This window comes from Bubalus kerabau, chromosome 11 (genome assembly GCF_029407905.1).
Source record: "Bubalus kerabau isolate K-KA32 ecotype Philippines breed swamp buffalo chromosome 11, PCC_UOA_SB_1v2, whole genome shotgun sequence".
NCBI lineage: Eukaryota > Metazoa > Chordata > Mammalia > Artiodactyla > Bovidae > Bubalus > Bubalus kerabau.
In genome coordinates this window covers 98,617,960-98,633,409 of record NC_073634.1, presented here as the reverse complement: position 1 = coordinate 98,633,409, position 15,450 = coordinate 98,617,960, and the positions used below count along the sequence as shown (strand labels likewise).

Below are 15,450 nucleotides of genomic sequence, written 5' to 3'. Positions count from 1 at the left end.
GTGCTTCTGACTTGTCTGTCCTGTGGGGACCAGGCTGAACAAGTGCGTGTATGTGTGTATTTGGGAAGCCAGTCTAAATCCAAGTCACCCATCGGTGGTTTGATTGCTCCTTGGAGGTACCTAAGCCACCATGTGAAGGCCATTAAGTCATATGGGAGAAGCTATTCTCTTTCAATCTCATCCCTCTGATTACATCAAGGACATGTCCCCATTCTGCTCGTTTGCCCTTTACATCTCCTGAACATTTGCTAATCTGACTTTTTACACAAAGACCTTGGGCCTGCTTCACAGGCACGGTGTCCGGCGAGACTGCGTGTTCTCAGCATCACATTCTGATCCTTGTGTTTGTGGTCACTGGCTATCTTTTACTATTGTAAGAAAGTTCATCCCTAAAAAGATTTTTTAAAGATTTTTTTGTTTTCATTTTCGCTAACAGCTTATAAAACTTCCCTTTGAAATAAAATTAGTAAAAAGAATGAAATGATCGAAAAAAGAAATAATAAAGCATACTGAAGATGGTAAAGGGAAATGTGACATAAGTCACGTGGATGACTGAAGTTTGAGAAACATCAGTCAGTGATGCTCAAGGGCCCCCTCCCCGATTCCACAATACTGTCTTTTTCCCAGGAAAACATTTCTTTTTGTTCTTCCCTTCCCTTCAGCCCCATGTCCCCTGATCTGGGATTCTCTCTCTCTGCAGCTAAAGGTGGGGCTGCAGGTGATGTCTGTACCTTTGGGAACGGCTTGCTTCTCCTCTCCCCTGGGAGGGGCCTGGTTTTCAGCCTGACTTGGGTTCTTCCACCCTAGTTCATTTTCCAGATCAGTTTCCAGTTACAAGGCCAATTCTCATAGCAAACTAAAGTATTGTTTTAAAGTTATTAAATGTCTGTGTTACGGTAAGGATGCAGATCATAACATTTAATCAAGACTTATAAATCAAACTTTTGATCATGTATTTATTTCGGTACAGTCCACCTTGGTGCAAAAAAAGATACTGTGGCAATTCACAAAAATAGATAAAATACAATATAATAAAGAGATCAGGGTAAAGGCAAAAGCAGAAAGCTAGAATGAAGCCAGAGTCCAGTAGGAGACTCAGTACAGCGACTGTTAAAAATAATCTCAAGTTCGACTTTAAGCTTCCCAGTAGCCAAAGCAAAGAAGAAAACGGACTGGTTACAAAATTCTTAACAACAGTTAGTTTTGGGCTTTGGTGTAAAAACAGACCTGGTTCAACTCTTGACTATACTTCTTGTTAGATTCGTGACCCTGAGCAGGTTGCTTAACCTTTTTGAACTTGAGGTTCATCCCCTGTAATGGGGAAAAGTAATGCCAACAATGGGGTTCCTGGGTGCATTAGTGATACTGTAGGTAAAGGTGCCTTTAGCTCTTGGAGGGTACTGCTTGGGCCCCCAGCTGCCCTGTGTCCTCACTAAACTGCAAGTCTTCAGCCATAAAAAGGAGTTGACATCTGTCCCCTCTGACAGTCCCTACCCTGCTCGAATGTGAAGCCTGTGAGAAGCACAGCTGGATTCCAACCTAAGGGTTGGACTTCCCAACCCTTCCTTACCCAGGGCTCCCTGACAACCATCCTGGGCCGGGTCCTCCTGTCACCAGAGTGGTTTCCAATGTCGTCAAGGAGGAAAAGATGTTTTTGAACAAACCGGATTTCAGAAGCCCTCAAGTCATTCCCAGGAAACCCCATCCCACCCCCCGAGCCTTACCTTTAGGGCCGCCTCCCAAGGCAGAGGCCTCCTTCTTTTCTCCCCAGACAGAGCAAATTAAATATTAAGGCCTAGAACTCTCTCATGAGGAATCAAAGGTAGCAGTCAAAGCCCCTTCCTGTGTCATGTTGTTCAGAAACACCAGACACGGCTTCCTTTGCCTTCACAGCGAGGTCGGCAGGAAAATCTGGCTCTCTCCTTTAAGTACCTGCCGTCAAATGTAGTAGATCCTGCCAAAAAAGTTCTTCCCTGCTTCCCGTCACTGATAGGACAAAATCCAATTGTCTTAGAATTTCCTTTCCTCTCCTTTATGCTCGACTTCATTCCAAACGTGATTGGAGGGAGTCGCTCTTTGGTTTGGCATTCAAGGCTCTTTATGAGCGGACCCCAACCTCCTTCTTGGGTCTCCTATGCAGATGCAATTCATGGCTTGACTACACTGGTTTAAAAGAAACAAGCACTAATTCTGGAGCTGCTGCGAGAGAGAAACACAATTGACAAAAAACACGTACTAACCAGCCGTGAAAACCTGACTCTGCTACAGAGTAAGCTGCTTGCTTGGGTAAGTCCCTTCACCTCAGTTTTCGCATCTGTAAAATGGGCACACACAGAGTATATACCTTCCACTGTTGTGAAGATACACATATGACTTTCTTAGCCCACTGTTGATGTTCATGGTATATTACCTGATTTGGAAACCTGGCTTTCCATTTAACTGCCTCCACTTAACTTCTCTGGGCGCCAGTCTGACTACCTGTAAAATGAGGAAAATAATTGTACCTACAACGTAACCCACATACAAGGACCTGAAAGCAGAAGGGGATCAGTGAAAGTTTAGAGGCTGCAACCAGCATCCTGTCCCCGAGAAAGCCATTTTGCTTGTCCTTTTTCAAAATCGGTTCATTTTAACTTGCCCTTTTCTAAGACTAATGGGAAGAGAGGAGCACGAACACTTCTCACATGGTTGGGCTGTGATATCACAAAGCACTGAGTCTTCTAAGACCCACACCCAGGGCCAAGGGAAGTGCTGGGACTTGCAGCCCCCAAAGAGTCTGTATGCTCAGCCCTTGGAGTTTCGCTGGGTGGGGGCGCCTGGATGAGTCTGCTACTATGAGTCAGGCCTGGCTCGGCTGGGCGTCATCATTCCCCTTTATTTCGGGGGTGAGCTACAGCTTAAACAAAATAACGTCACCTGACAATGTCTGAAAGAAGTGTATTCTGCACAAAATGCATTTCCTTACACTCCAGGGTTTGCAGCTGAATTTCCCAACATGGCAGCTGGGTGTTCATATACACAGACACCTGGGAGCTGGCATGGGGACTGAATGAAAGCAGCAGGGTCCGGGGTTGTGTCGAGATCAGCTGTAAATACCCTTCAAACGTGTTGGGATGGCTTGGGTGCTGGGTGGTCTACGGCCTAGTGCCTCCAAGCCTGGAGAATAAAGGATTTGGACAAAGCCCTTCTGGAGGGAGGTTGGCTGTGTCCTGTTCCCCGAGTGGCCCTGAGCCCTTTCTCCTTTGTTGATGCAAGGAGTCAGGCTGGAGAACTTCTTCCAGCTCTAAAAATGTTGTTCAAAGCAGATAGGGACAGACCTGAAGGTCTGATCCTCTGGGTTGCCCAGGACTGAGGCTCAGGGGAGCCCAATTGTGCATTTTCAGCCCCAAGTTGGACTCCAGGCACCCTGACCCCAATATCTCTGAAGCCAGGAAAAGCCTGACCCACAGACCCCTTTCTCCTTCCCTCCCAGCTTCCACCCCCTGGCTCTTCCCTGCCACCAGAAGGTCCAAAACCTCCTCTGTGCTGGCTGCCCAGATCTCAGCCTCCCCCCCATCTCCCAGGCCAGCTCACCTAAAGACCAGGTTAGGACTGCCAAGAAAGAGGAAACCTGTTTCATCCTGGTACTGCCCAGCCTCAGGCTTAGGGTCTTGCTCACGGCAGACCTGGAGTATCCCTGAGTGCACATAGGTTGTGGGTTCAAAAGCCCAAAGAGAAAGCACAAGGTGGACCATGGCCCAAAGGCTCTGGGAGGTAGTGGGGAGAGGTCCCACAGCCTGGGTATGTGGCTGGAGCCAGCACTTCTGGGTGGAGAGGGAGCCCCAGGGCCTGGCCCAGTTCCCCACTCTGGTAGAGTCGTGCTGGCAGGCAGCTGCCTGCAGCCTTCTCAGCTGCTGCCTCAGAAACAAATGACGGCGCTGATGAAGAATAGAGAAAATAAAAATGAGTACAGGGGGAGGGGGTCTTGGAAGGGGGACTGGTATTTTTTTCTTGGGGTGTGGTTTCTGTACAGTGGCTGGGTGACTGTGGAGGTTTGGAATGCGGTCAGACAGTGGGTGGGGATGGGCCAAAGGCAAGGAGCAAGGACATTAGCCAAAGGGCCCAAAGCCCCAGGGCCACCAGCAGCTCAGTCAGAACAGGGGCCTGGGATGGCATGCAGAGCCGGCCTCCACCCAACACTAGTGTGCTGGTCCCAAAGGTTTCGAGTAGCCCCTGGGAAGGGAGACAGACTTGAGAGGACAAGAAAAACCAGGGGAGAGGGGAGAGGGTTGGAGGTAGGGGAGAGCATGGTCAGGTCTCATTTGTAAAGTGGGCTAGCCTGATCCAGACTGAGGCCTCAGTCTCCTCATCTGTTAAATGGGCTTAACTGCCTCTACCTCCAAGGGTGTCACGATTAAGCGGGTTAGTGCATGTGAAGCTCTTGACAGTATTCTGCAGGTGGAAGCAATTATTACTCCACTGGGTGCTAAGGAAGGTTGATCCTTGCTAAGCCACCTGCCTAGCACCTATCCCTGGGCCTGGCCCCCAGTAAATATTTGCTGAGGGAGTCCCTTGCAGGAGTCGCTGTGGGGAGCCCCCATGCCCATGGCCACTCCTCTCCTGTGACCCCAGGTTCCCATTCAGACCACGAAGTGGAGGGTGTAGGTGAGCTGGTGGCCATTGTCCCAGGCGTAGAGCACCCGCTCCTTGGGGTTGTAGTCGATCTGGGTGGTGTAGGCGTGCTCATTGAGAAAGGGCAGCTGCAGGCGGGCATCGGTGCCCGTGTGCGTATCGAAGGCGTAGGCCACGTGGCCCTCCCGCTGGTTGTACGTGTCCACGGCGTACAGGATGCCGCACACCAGGAAGCAGTTCCCATAGGAGTTCCGCCGCAGCCGCGTCTTCCACGTGGTCTCGCGTTGCACTGACAGGTCGCCGGGGTCCAGGCGGCTCAGCACGATCACCTCGGACTGCGCCTCGTCGCGGTCATCCACGGCGGGGTAGATGACCCACAGGCCACTCTCGTCCACGGCGAAGTCGATGTCCGAGTGGCCGCGCCACTTCCAGGGCGTGGTGTCCTCGTACACCACGTCCGGCAGCAGCGCCCAGGAGGCCACGAAGCGCTGCCGCAGGTCATACTTGATGATGTTCTTGGTGAAGGCGCGGTTGTAGTAGAAGGCGCCCTGGTACACCACGTGGCCCGTGCCGATCCAGTTGTAGGGCAGCTTGTACATGTTACTCCAGCGGCCTGCGTGCAGGGGGCGGATGGTTACACCAGAGCCTCTGGGAAAAACCCTCAACTGATCCCAGGGACCAGCAAGCAATGGAAACGGAGTGAGCTGTGGGCCTGGGGCTGGGCCAGTTATCTCGCGCCTTCAAGACATTGTCCCATTTGCCATGGAGCAAATGGGGGCTCAGAGGGTTCAAGGTTACCAGTTGTGGACCAGCATAGACCAGGCTGATACCAGGGCATTTGCCCATGCCCTTCTTGCTGCCTAGACTGCCATTTCCCATCCTGTCTGCCTGGGGAATGCCTCAGCATCACATCCTCTGGGAAGTCTTCCCTGGTCCCCAGGCTGGGCTCCCACAGCCCCAAGGCCTCCCTCGAGCACCATATCCAAGTTGTTTCTTGAAGCTTTTGCCACACACATCAGATTGTGCATTTCTGGAGGGCAGGTCATGTCTAACTGACCCTTTCCCCCCATCATGTTCCAGATGTGATAACAAAATTTCTGCCCTTCCCTGTCCAGACCTGAAGCTCCGGTAAGGCCTGAGGCTCTGCTAACCTGTAAGACAGGGTGATAACCCCCCACCTCGTGGAGTTATGGAGATACCATGAGTTGATACACACAGGTGATTAGCACATAATAAGCACTCAGCAAGTGCTGCAAACAAGATGGATGTGGTCTTGCCCTCGCGAGTGTCATTTACTGTCAAGGGTAACAGTACTCAGAGTTTCCACTTAGGGGGTGCCCCTAGACTTCCCTTCATGGGGTGGCTGACCAGTCAGGGCTAGGCCAGGCTGGGGAAGCCTGGACTACAGGATGCCACAAGGCAAACAAGGACCATGTCTCCAGGGGAACCCTCCCTAGGCTCCCCAGACCCGCCCCCTCCCCATCTCGGGGGTCCCCCACCTTGCTTGAAGTTTTCCAGGTTGCGGAATTCCACCAGGCTGTTTCCATAGTAGTAATTGGTGACATAGATCCTGTCATCCCTGGCAGCGGGGTCCTTCATCCAGGCTCCCTCATGGCGCCCATAGCTGTGGTGTCTCACAGGGGGGTCCACGGCCCGGAGGGTGCCCTCACAGCTCGCCTCTCTGCCTGTGGGGAGCGAGGGGCACAGCATTTGATACACCCACCCACAGGCCCTGAGCCAAAGCAACAGTCCTGGGAACGTTAGCTGAATCTTTCTTAAATCCCCTCTGAGATTTTGTTTGTAGCATTATTATTATTTTTTCTTTCTTCATAATCAAAGCAATGTCTCCTCATTGTAGAAAACAGAATATTCAGAAAAGGAAAAGGCAGAAAATAAAAATCATTCAAAATTCTGTTATTCAAAGAAAAGTTTAAACATGTTGTATTTCCTTCCTTTTCTTATTTTCTCTGCATGTACAGTCATGCAGAAATACTTAAAAAGCACCATCATTCTTCTGAATATACAGTTTTATGTATCCTGTTTTTTCCCTCCACTGAGCAATCTCTCACATCATTAAATGGCCTTTTAATGATGTGATTTCAAGGTTCCACCAGACCGCCAGACAGCTGTGCCACTGAATTAATTTAACCAATCCCCTCAGTGTTAGACTTTGAGATTATTTTCAGTTTTCTGACATTAGAAATAGACCACAAGGAAACCAGTTAAGCTGTAGCTGCTGTCCACATATCTGATGAATCCTTTAGGAAAAGATTCCTAGAAGTGGAATGCACATGGACCAAAGTAGGGGATGGTTTTAAGGCTTGTTATCACAGGCAGCCAAGATGCCCTCCAGAAGGATGGGCTCAATGACTTAATTAGGAAGATTTCTACCTAAGATATGAGCTGAAACTACCAACATGAACATAAAAAACAGGGCCAGAGACTGGACAGAAGAAATTGGAAAGTAAAAATAGTTGCTGGATTTGATGATGGGATTCTAGGTGATGTTTTAAGAAGAATTTGCTGAGAACACTATCTGTTTCCCTGTAAATGTAGTCAGGCTTTTCCTACAAAGATCAGATAGCCAACATTTTAGACTTTCCAGACCACATATTTCTGTTTCATTTTCTTTTTTTTTTAAACAACCCTTAAAATATGTAAAAACTATTCTTAGCTCAAGGGCTGTACAAAAGCAGGCTGCAGGTTGTATTTGGCCTACGGGCAGTAGTTTGCTGACCCCTGTGAGGCTTACTCACCTTGACTGGGGACTTCTGGGCGTGGGGGTGGCTCCGTGGGCAGGGGACTGGTGGTGGGGGTGGGGGTGGGGGTGGGATCCGAGGCAGGGGTGCCAGGGGCCAAATCTGCTCCCTCAGGGGCCTGGGGCGCAGCCTCCTCATGCTCTGCCAAGTTGGGCTCTGGTGGCCGGCCCTCCACCCTAGGCGGCAGCTGCTCCAGCCAGGAAGTGCCCTTGAGGGCGTTGTCTGTGGAGAGAAGAGCCCGTGTTCACATCCGAGAAGCACCCACCACTGCCCGGGATCCTCCCCAGGCCCACCGGGCTGCCAGCGCTGGGGCCGTGGGGGAGAGGAGGGGGTGGCCCCTGAAGAGTGAAAAGCCTTGCAAAGTGGGAAGTGGAGAGGGCTTCCTGGTCGGCAGACTGGCTGTAAGCCCCTCAGGCGAGTGGCCTCGGTCAAGTCCCCTGCCTCAGTGGGCCTCAGCTTCCCCTTCTGTGAAATGAGAGTCGTGAGGTCTACCACGTCAAGCTGTTGTATGGATTAGAGAAAAAAATGTATATGAGACATTTGCACAGATCCTGGCAAATATGAGGCGCCGGACCTGAGACCCCTTTCCCTCCTAAAGAAACACTTTGTACCAGTGTTTTCATTTCCTGGATCCAATCTCCGGAGGCAGAAAGCCCTGCTCCCGTGTTACAGACGTTGTCTTTGTCTGGACCCACCCTCTAGTCTCTCTCATCTGGGATTTGACACCGCAGGTAGGGCAGGCCAGGTGTGGCCAGCTTCCCATCCCCTCTGGACCCCAGGTCTCTGTCCCCTTGTTCATCTCCTAACTCCCACCTCTCAGCTTGCTTGCTCTCCCTTCTTCTTCCACCCCTGCTGGCATGGGCTGTGCTGACCGGAACTTCTTCAGCTCCATAGCACTGGTTGGGGCCCTCTCCGGTCATCCCTGACCCGCGCTCCCCTGGGTTGGAATGGCTGGGGTCAGGGAAATAGTTGGAATGGGCAGGGAAAGCAGTAAGACTCCGTGGCACAGAGCAGGGAACGAAAATCCTTCAGCTTCTGGGCTCCAGTCCCACTAACTCGCTGCAAAACCTGGAGGTGGTCACTTCACCTCTCCGAACTTGTTTCCTCTCCTGGATCAACGGTGACAGCATGTGTGCAAGGATTCAAAGCTGTGATACCAGAGACAGAGGACTCGTGCTGTCGTTGCTGTAGTGGCAGGGCCCCCAGAGATGTCCTGAGGCTCATGTGACTTCTACCTTGTCTCTTCCTGCTGGGCTTCCCCTTTGCTCAGGGTGTAGCCAGGCCCCATTGGGGAGCAGCCCCTGGGGTCTCTAGGGAATGAAGGCACACCCTCTGGCCAGTGGGCCTCAGCGGGGCCCAATCTTGGCACCCAGCCAGGGCAGGGCTTGTTCCCACAGGCCTCACTGGAAAAGTCAGATGCCTGCAGCTGTTCATGGGCAGGGCCCTGGCCAGGGGTCAGCGGCTTTACACGGTGGCCAGGCTGAACTGGCAGGACTCAGAGCTGACAGCTGGCACCAGGAGCTGGGAGAAGAGGCCCCTGAGATCTGAGAGACCAAGAACTGAGGGGCTCTTGGGAGACTGGTCCCTCACAGTTCCACTCCTGGCCCCCTTGGGCATGGGCTAGGCAGAAAGCCTCAGTGGAGGAGGTGATCAGCAGGACCCAGGAAGGGGAAGCAGGCTGGGGACACCTCTCAGGGACATCAGAGGACAGCAGGCATCTGGGGAGGAGCTCAGAGGGAGGATCAGGACCACACCAGTGGGGATGGCCCAGAAATCCGGGAACTCTTGCAACTTTCGTCTCTTGTTTTTCGATTATTTTGTTGCACTTCACCGTGATCTGGTAGGGAGCTTTAAGAAAGAGACCAGAGTCTGTGGGCTCTTCTTTGGCGGGAACAGAGTGGGACGTGCTGGAGAGGCCATTCACTCCAATGCCAATCTGGGCATAGGAGGTGCTGCAGAGGCCCCGGGGCACTTCCCAGAACCCTGGCCTGGCCCCTGCATTCTCCTGCCCCACCAGAGGCAGCTGCTTAGTTATGCGTGTGCTTTTCCCCACTAGACTATGAACTTCATGTTAGGCAGAAAGTCTGGAAGATACAGCACACACATAGTGAACTTTCAGCAAATCTTTCAAGGAAGGAGGAAAAGTCCATTGAGAGTGGAGACAGCTAGAAATACTGCAGGGGTGCTTCGCATTGATTTTATCATTTCATCCCCACCCAACAACCCCAGGAGGGGGATTATCCCATTGTGTGGATGAGCAAAGGGCACCAACAGGTAAACCATGGAGCTGAGGTCTGGGGCAGTTTACAGAAGAGATCCTGAGTCCCTGTAGGACTCCTACTCCCCAAGGTTCCCGTCTTCCTCCAACTCACCAGCCATGGCCTCGGTTGTATCCTTCCTGCCTGCCTTGTAGTAGGTGATGCCTCGGATCACGGCCTGCTGCTGGGCCAGGGCCCGGGGCTTGGCTGTGGGTTGGGGGAATCTGCCTTTGCCCTCCTTCTTCAGCCTCTCCACCTTCAGCAGCTTCTCCTTAGGAGGTTTCGAGAGGCCCTTGTCGACAAAGCTCTTCTGCACGCTGCCATATTTGTTGTTTTCTTTGCCTTTCCCTCCAGCTGTGTCCTGGGGGAGAAGGGGAGTCTCAGACTTGGAGGGTGGTAGAAGGGATGTTTCAGGGGGTCAGGGAGGCTCAGCATTTGGGGGCTGGTAGCAGTCAGGTTGCTCCAGGCCCTGTGTCCCAGGAGCTCCTGAATTCACAGCTCTCCTCCCATCGTGGTGATATTCATGACCAGGGTGTGCCTTGGTTTCCCTACTCAGCTCTCTAGCTCCCTGGTAGGCTTGAAGCCCAGCCTAATAGATTAGATCCTGTTCCGCTTACCAATTCCTGTTCACTCTGCCTGGGGGGTAGACTGTAACGGTCAGCTCCCCGGGGAGGTCAGCTTCCCATCCGTCTCTCTCAGTCACTGGTCTTTGTGTGTGAGCCAGGAGAGGTTCTCAGGCCCTCCTGACCAATTCATCTCAGTGTGCCTGGAATTTTCCCAGTTAGCGCTGAAAGTCCCGTATCCTGGGAAACCCTTCAGTCCTGGGCAGACTGGGATGGTTGGTCACCAGGGCATTGACCTTAGGGCATGCTGTTTCTAATATTTTAAGAATTTTGTTATTTTGGCTTCCTTTTAAACGCCTCTGATGCTGGCTTGGCACGCGAACACTGGGCCTGTGACATTACCCATTGTTAGGCAGGATCTCCAGCAGATACAGCAAGGACGGTATCTAGACTTTCTGTGCCACTGCCCCAACAGGACTCATTCCAGCTCTGGAACTGGCATGGAATGAGCAGGAAGCCAGCTCTGGGCCAAGGCACCAGGCTTCCTCCCTGCTTTATCAGCATCTATGTGGTCCTTGCTGCAGACACAGATGGTCCCATCATCAAAATGTCAGCACGGGAGGCTGAGGGGTGGAGGGGAAGAGAGTGGGCTTGGCCGTCACGCAGGCCCGGGTTCCATCAAGACCACCTTCTCCCAGTGACCCTGCTCCATGTTTCCTCATCTGCCAAACCGGCAACGAGCATCCGCCCTTGCAGGTCGTTGTGGGCTTCGCTCAGACAATGTCTGTGAAGAAGTCAGCTGCCTTCTTACCCCACTCACTAGAAAACGAGGCCACTGTGGGAGCAGTGGGGGCTGTGTCCTGCACGTGGTGACTGGTCAAAGGAGCGAATGGAAGTAAAGTCTAGTCTGTGCTCCATCTGCCAAGGCACACATCCTGGTGTGCGCTGGTCATAGGAAGGAGCCTTCGGATACTTTATCCACCCAAAGAGGACCCTTTTTTTTTTTTAACTTGTTTTGGTTGCCCTGGGTCTTCACTGCTGTGCAAGGACTTAGCAGTTGCTGTCCTTAAGCTTAGTTGCAGTATATGGGATCTTAGTTCCTCAGCCAGAGATGGAACCCGAGCCCACTGCATTGGGAGCTTATCCACTGGACCAGCAGCGAGGTCCCTTCCCCTTCTAATTTATCTGACCAGTGGTGAGAGTCTTTTCTGCAATCTGTCTGGCTAGAGGAGGGCGTTTTTCAAATTTTCCCAAAGGTGTGTTATATGTCATGGATGGCTCTGCCTGGTAACGAAAGCAGTGCCTTTGCTCACTTTGGGAGCTGAGTTTGAAGATGGAAGGCTAGGTGTTTGCTGCAGGAGGTCTCCACCCCATGATCAATTGGTTGCATGAAGAAGTAGTATTAGTTGGCTCGGGTCCCGGAGACATTACCCACATACACCCCCTGCCCCCACCCCCCCACCAGAACTGATGCAGCCAGGGGCCCAGCCACAGCAGATGAAGTTTCAAGTGGTTGTGCTGCAGGGGACCTGGTTCCCCCGGGACTAGGCAGGGAGGGTAATCTCTGCAACCTTGTCCCTGCTAGTTTGGAACCAGGAATGAGAATACTGCCAAACGCCTGGCTCAGGAGCCCCATGTCTGCTCCCAGCTCACCTGTGTTGACTGCTTACTGCGCAGCAGGCACCCCCTCGCCCCCACCCTGCCAGGGACTCTCCCACTGGGCCAGCCCTCAGCCCCAACCTATGACCCCAACCCATGACCCAGCTGGCCCTCAGGGCCGAGGTTCCGGCACGCTGTGCTCCCAGCCCACCCACCTCTGGTCCCATCACCAGAGCCTGGTCTCACCTGAGCCTTGCTGCCGGCGCCGGGGGCTGGGGCGGCGGCGGGCGCGGTAGCCGCGTCCTTCTGCAGCAGCTGGAGGCCCAGGCTGGAGAGCTCCTTCTTGATGCTCATCATGATGGCTGAGTGGTTCTCGTAGTGCCTCAGCTGCTCGCTGAAGTGGCGCATGCTCTCCCTCACCACCTCGTTCTCCCGGCTCAGGTTGGCCTTGATGCTCTGTAGGGGCGGGACTTGAGGTCCTTCCAGTCTCTGGGCTGTCTCCCACCCTGGGGCACACCCCGGCTTCTGCCATCAGGCTTTGCCAACCCAGTCTCCCAACCCAGGGCCCAGGGGAATGGGTGGGGCAGCACCCAAGAGCAGCAGTGAAATAAAGCATGCTGCTCGAGACCCTGTGGTTATTAACTTTAATTTAAAAACTGCATGAATGAACAAATAGAAAATATGTTCATAGTACTAAATTAAAGGATACAAATGGATAGAAAATATATGTCTCCCATCCACCTGTTTCTGGGTTAATTGTGATGGCTTTCTTTTTTCTTTTGTTTTTCTTGGCCATGCTGCATGGCTTGCAGGATCTTACTTCAGATACTGAACCCCCATCAGACACTGAACCCTGGCGGGGATAGAAGCCTTTGGCAGTGAAAGCTCAGGGTCCTAACCACCGGACTGCGAGGGAATTCCTCTTCTTCCTCCCTCCCTCCTTTCTTCCCTTGCTTCCTTTGTTTCCACTTTGCTTTCTCCCTTGAGTCTGTTTTGGGAATTCTTGCACATCTTTGTATATAGTGCTTCTTACACCTTCTATGGACCACATGGCCGGCCACTGTCTGGATGGACCAAAATTTATTTAGCGAGTCCCTTATGGATCCATCTTTTAAGTTGCTACCCATCTTTTGCTACTTTAAAATTACCTTTTAAATTCACAAGTAATATATAAATACTCCCTTTTCATAAAATAAACATAAACTCATTGGGGTTTTGCTATGGCCTCTGATCCCTTCCTAGTCTCCAAGTCTCCAACTTTTCTCCTGGGTCTTGTTGGCTCCACCCGCAGCACCAAGCCCCATCTTTACCCCTACTCTGCTTCTCCTGCCCTGCCTCATTGTCTCCCGCCTGCTGCCGACATTGCCTGGCTTTAGCAGCCCCTAGACCCACAGGCTTCCCTGGTTTTTCAGATGGTAAAAAATCTGCCTGCAATGCAGGAGACCCAGGTTCCATCTCTGGCTTGGGAAGATCCCCTGGAGAAGGGAATGGCAAACCACTCCAGTATTCTTGCCTTGAGAATTCCATGGACAGAGGAGCCTGGTGGGCTACAGTCTATGGGGTCACAAAGAGTCGGACAGGACTGAGCGACTAACATACACACACACAGCCCCACTCCCACCTGGATCACAGAGAAGACAGAGGCAAACCATGTAAGGCAGCTTTTTCAACCTCAGCACTATTGACATTTGTGTGTTGTGGGACTGTCCTGCATTGTGGGATGTTTAGCTGCATTCCAACCACTGCCCACTAGAACCAACAGCATCCGCCACCCACTTCCCCCAAGTTGTGACAACCAGAAATGGCTCCAGATACACCAGCTGTCCCCTGGGGAGCAAAATCACATAGAGCTGAGAACCACTGGCATAAGGGAAGAAAGCAGAGGGAAGCTGGGACTCCAAAGTGCTGCCTGACATCACAGGAGGTCACTACCTCCTGTGATGTTTTTCCCTGAGGCAGAGGAAGCCAGCTCCTCCTGAGGCTGTTCTTTCTGTCTTCTCCCAGTGTTAGCAAAAAACTTCTTTTGTTTTCCACAGCTATCACTTAGTGAACAGAAGCAAAGCAAAGATAATGCAAAACAGAAGATAATTTAAAAATCATTTCTTCGTGGCTGCGGAAATCATTGTCTGGCTCCTCCAGATTGCCTGGCTCACAGTTATGTGAAGTGAGTTAACATTTCCTAAGATAACAAGAGGAAAGAAAGGTCAAAGCAGAACTGTAGAACCAACAACAGGAGGGCCTGGCACGCACTATACACAGGAAATCCTGGGCACAGGAGAAATTCAACAACTGTTATTATCTTTCTCCCGTGCTGGCACAAAAGAGATACTCACCAAATAATCTTCGAATAGTTAAGTGACCCTGGACTTTGGGGTTTGTAGGGGTTAATAGGGGCTTTCCAGGTGGTGCTAGTGGTAAAGAACCTGCATGCAATGCGGGAGACCCGGGTTCATCCCTGGGTGGGGAAGATCCCCTGAAGGAGGAAATGGCAACCCACTCCAGTATTCTTGCCTGGAGAATCCCATGGACAGAGGAGCCTGGCAGGCTATAGTCTATAGGGTTGCAAAGCTTTGGACATGACTGAAGTGACTTAGCACGCATGCACACAAGGGGTTAATCTCCCCTTGTGGGGCACAGGATGCCTAGGTGCCCCGTCCCGCTGGAAAGGAAGCCGGGAAAGGAAGCCCCTCACACCCCTGCTGGCAGCTGCATATCCCCGTGCTCTCAGCAGTCCAGCACAGACCGGATGCAGGAAAAGGCGGAGGCCAGGCTGTGCCAGCAGAGACGCAGACCTCAGGCCTGAACCTCCACGCCTGCTCAACTCTGTCCCTGCCTCAGGGGGCGGTGTCAGCCACCCACCAGCCCTCCAGCACATTTGCCCTGAGCAGGAGAAGACACTTAGCATCTCGGTCTCCCGGTAGGTGGGTCCTTGAACAGCCATGCTGCCTTGGGCCTGGCCCCAGGAGGCTTGGCCAGTCCTTCACAACACTCGTGTTTCATATGAATGGCCACCCCAGACTTGTGCCCTGGTCTTGGTGAACTGAGGGTGGCTACAGGTTCCAGCCCCCTCCACACCCCTTTCATAACTAGTAGGCACCTCAGTTTCTCCACCCAGCCCTCCAGCTTCCTGTGGGCCCTCGAGGCCCAGTCGGATCTCCTGCTCAAAGGCGGAACCCTGTGGCCTGCATCTCCTCGTCCAGCTCCCTCCTGGAATCCAGCTTCCTATAGCCACCAGCGTCCAGACAGAACGGCCCAGGCAGCAGCCTGGCCACTGGCTTGAGCCCTGCCCTTACCTCTTCCAATGTGTTCATCTGGGAAGCCACCTTGTGGACGTAGGCATGCACTTTCATGAGGTCCATGCTGTACAAGGTGCCCTCCAGGAGATCCACCATGGACTGCAGCTGCCGGGGAAGGGTGAGAGTTAGGGAAAAGGCACAGCACACGGCAGGACAAGAAGTACAGTTAGAACTGGACATGGGACAATGAGCTGGTTCAAAATTGGGAAAACAGTATGTCAAGGTTGTATATTGTCACCCTGCTTATTTAACTTGTATGCAGAGTACATCATGTGAAATGCTGGCATGGATGAAGCACAAGCTGAAATCAAGATTGCAGGGAGAAATATCAATAACCTCAAATATGTAGCTGATGACAAAAAGC

The 15,450-nt window shown here is 52.3% G+C and overlaps 1 protein-coding gene across 1 annotated transcript in view; it reads right to left on the bottom strand.

The window, feature by feature from the left end:
- Positions 1–947: 947 nt before the first annotated feature.
- OLFML2A (olfactomedin like 2A) overlaps positions 948–15,450 on the bottom strand; it is a 28,635-nt gene continuing 14,132 nt past the window's right edge. The window contains exons 3-8 of the mRNA XM_055541113.1: positions 15,084–15,191; positions 12,037–12,246; positions 9,743–9,989; positions 7,368–7,592; positions 6,111–6,296; positions 948–5,224 (exon numbers count right to left, since the gene is read on the bottom strand). Of these exons, the coding sequence (XP_055397088.1) occupies positions 4,620–5,224; positions 6,111–6,296; positions 7,368–7,592; positions 9,743–9,989; positions 12,037–12,246; positions 15,084–15,191 (1,581 nt within the window). The 3' untranslated portion in view covers positions 948–4,619. The remainder of the gene's footprint in view (positions 5,225–6,110; positions 6,297–7,367; positions 7,593–9,742; positions 9,990–12,036; positions 12,247–15,083; positions 15,192–15,450) is intronic.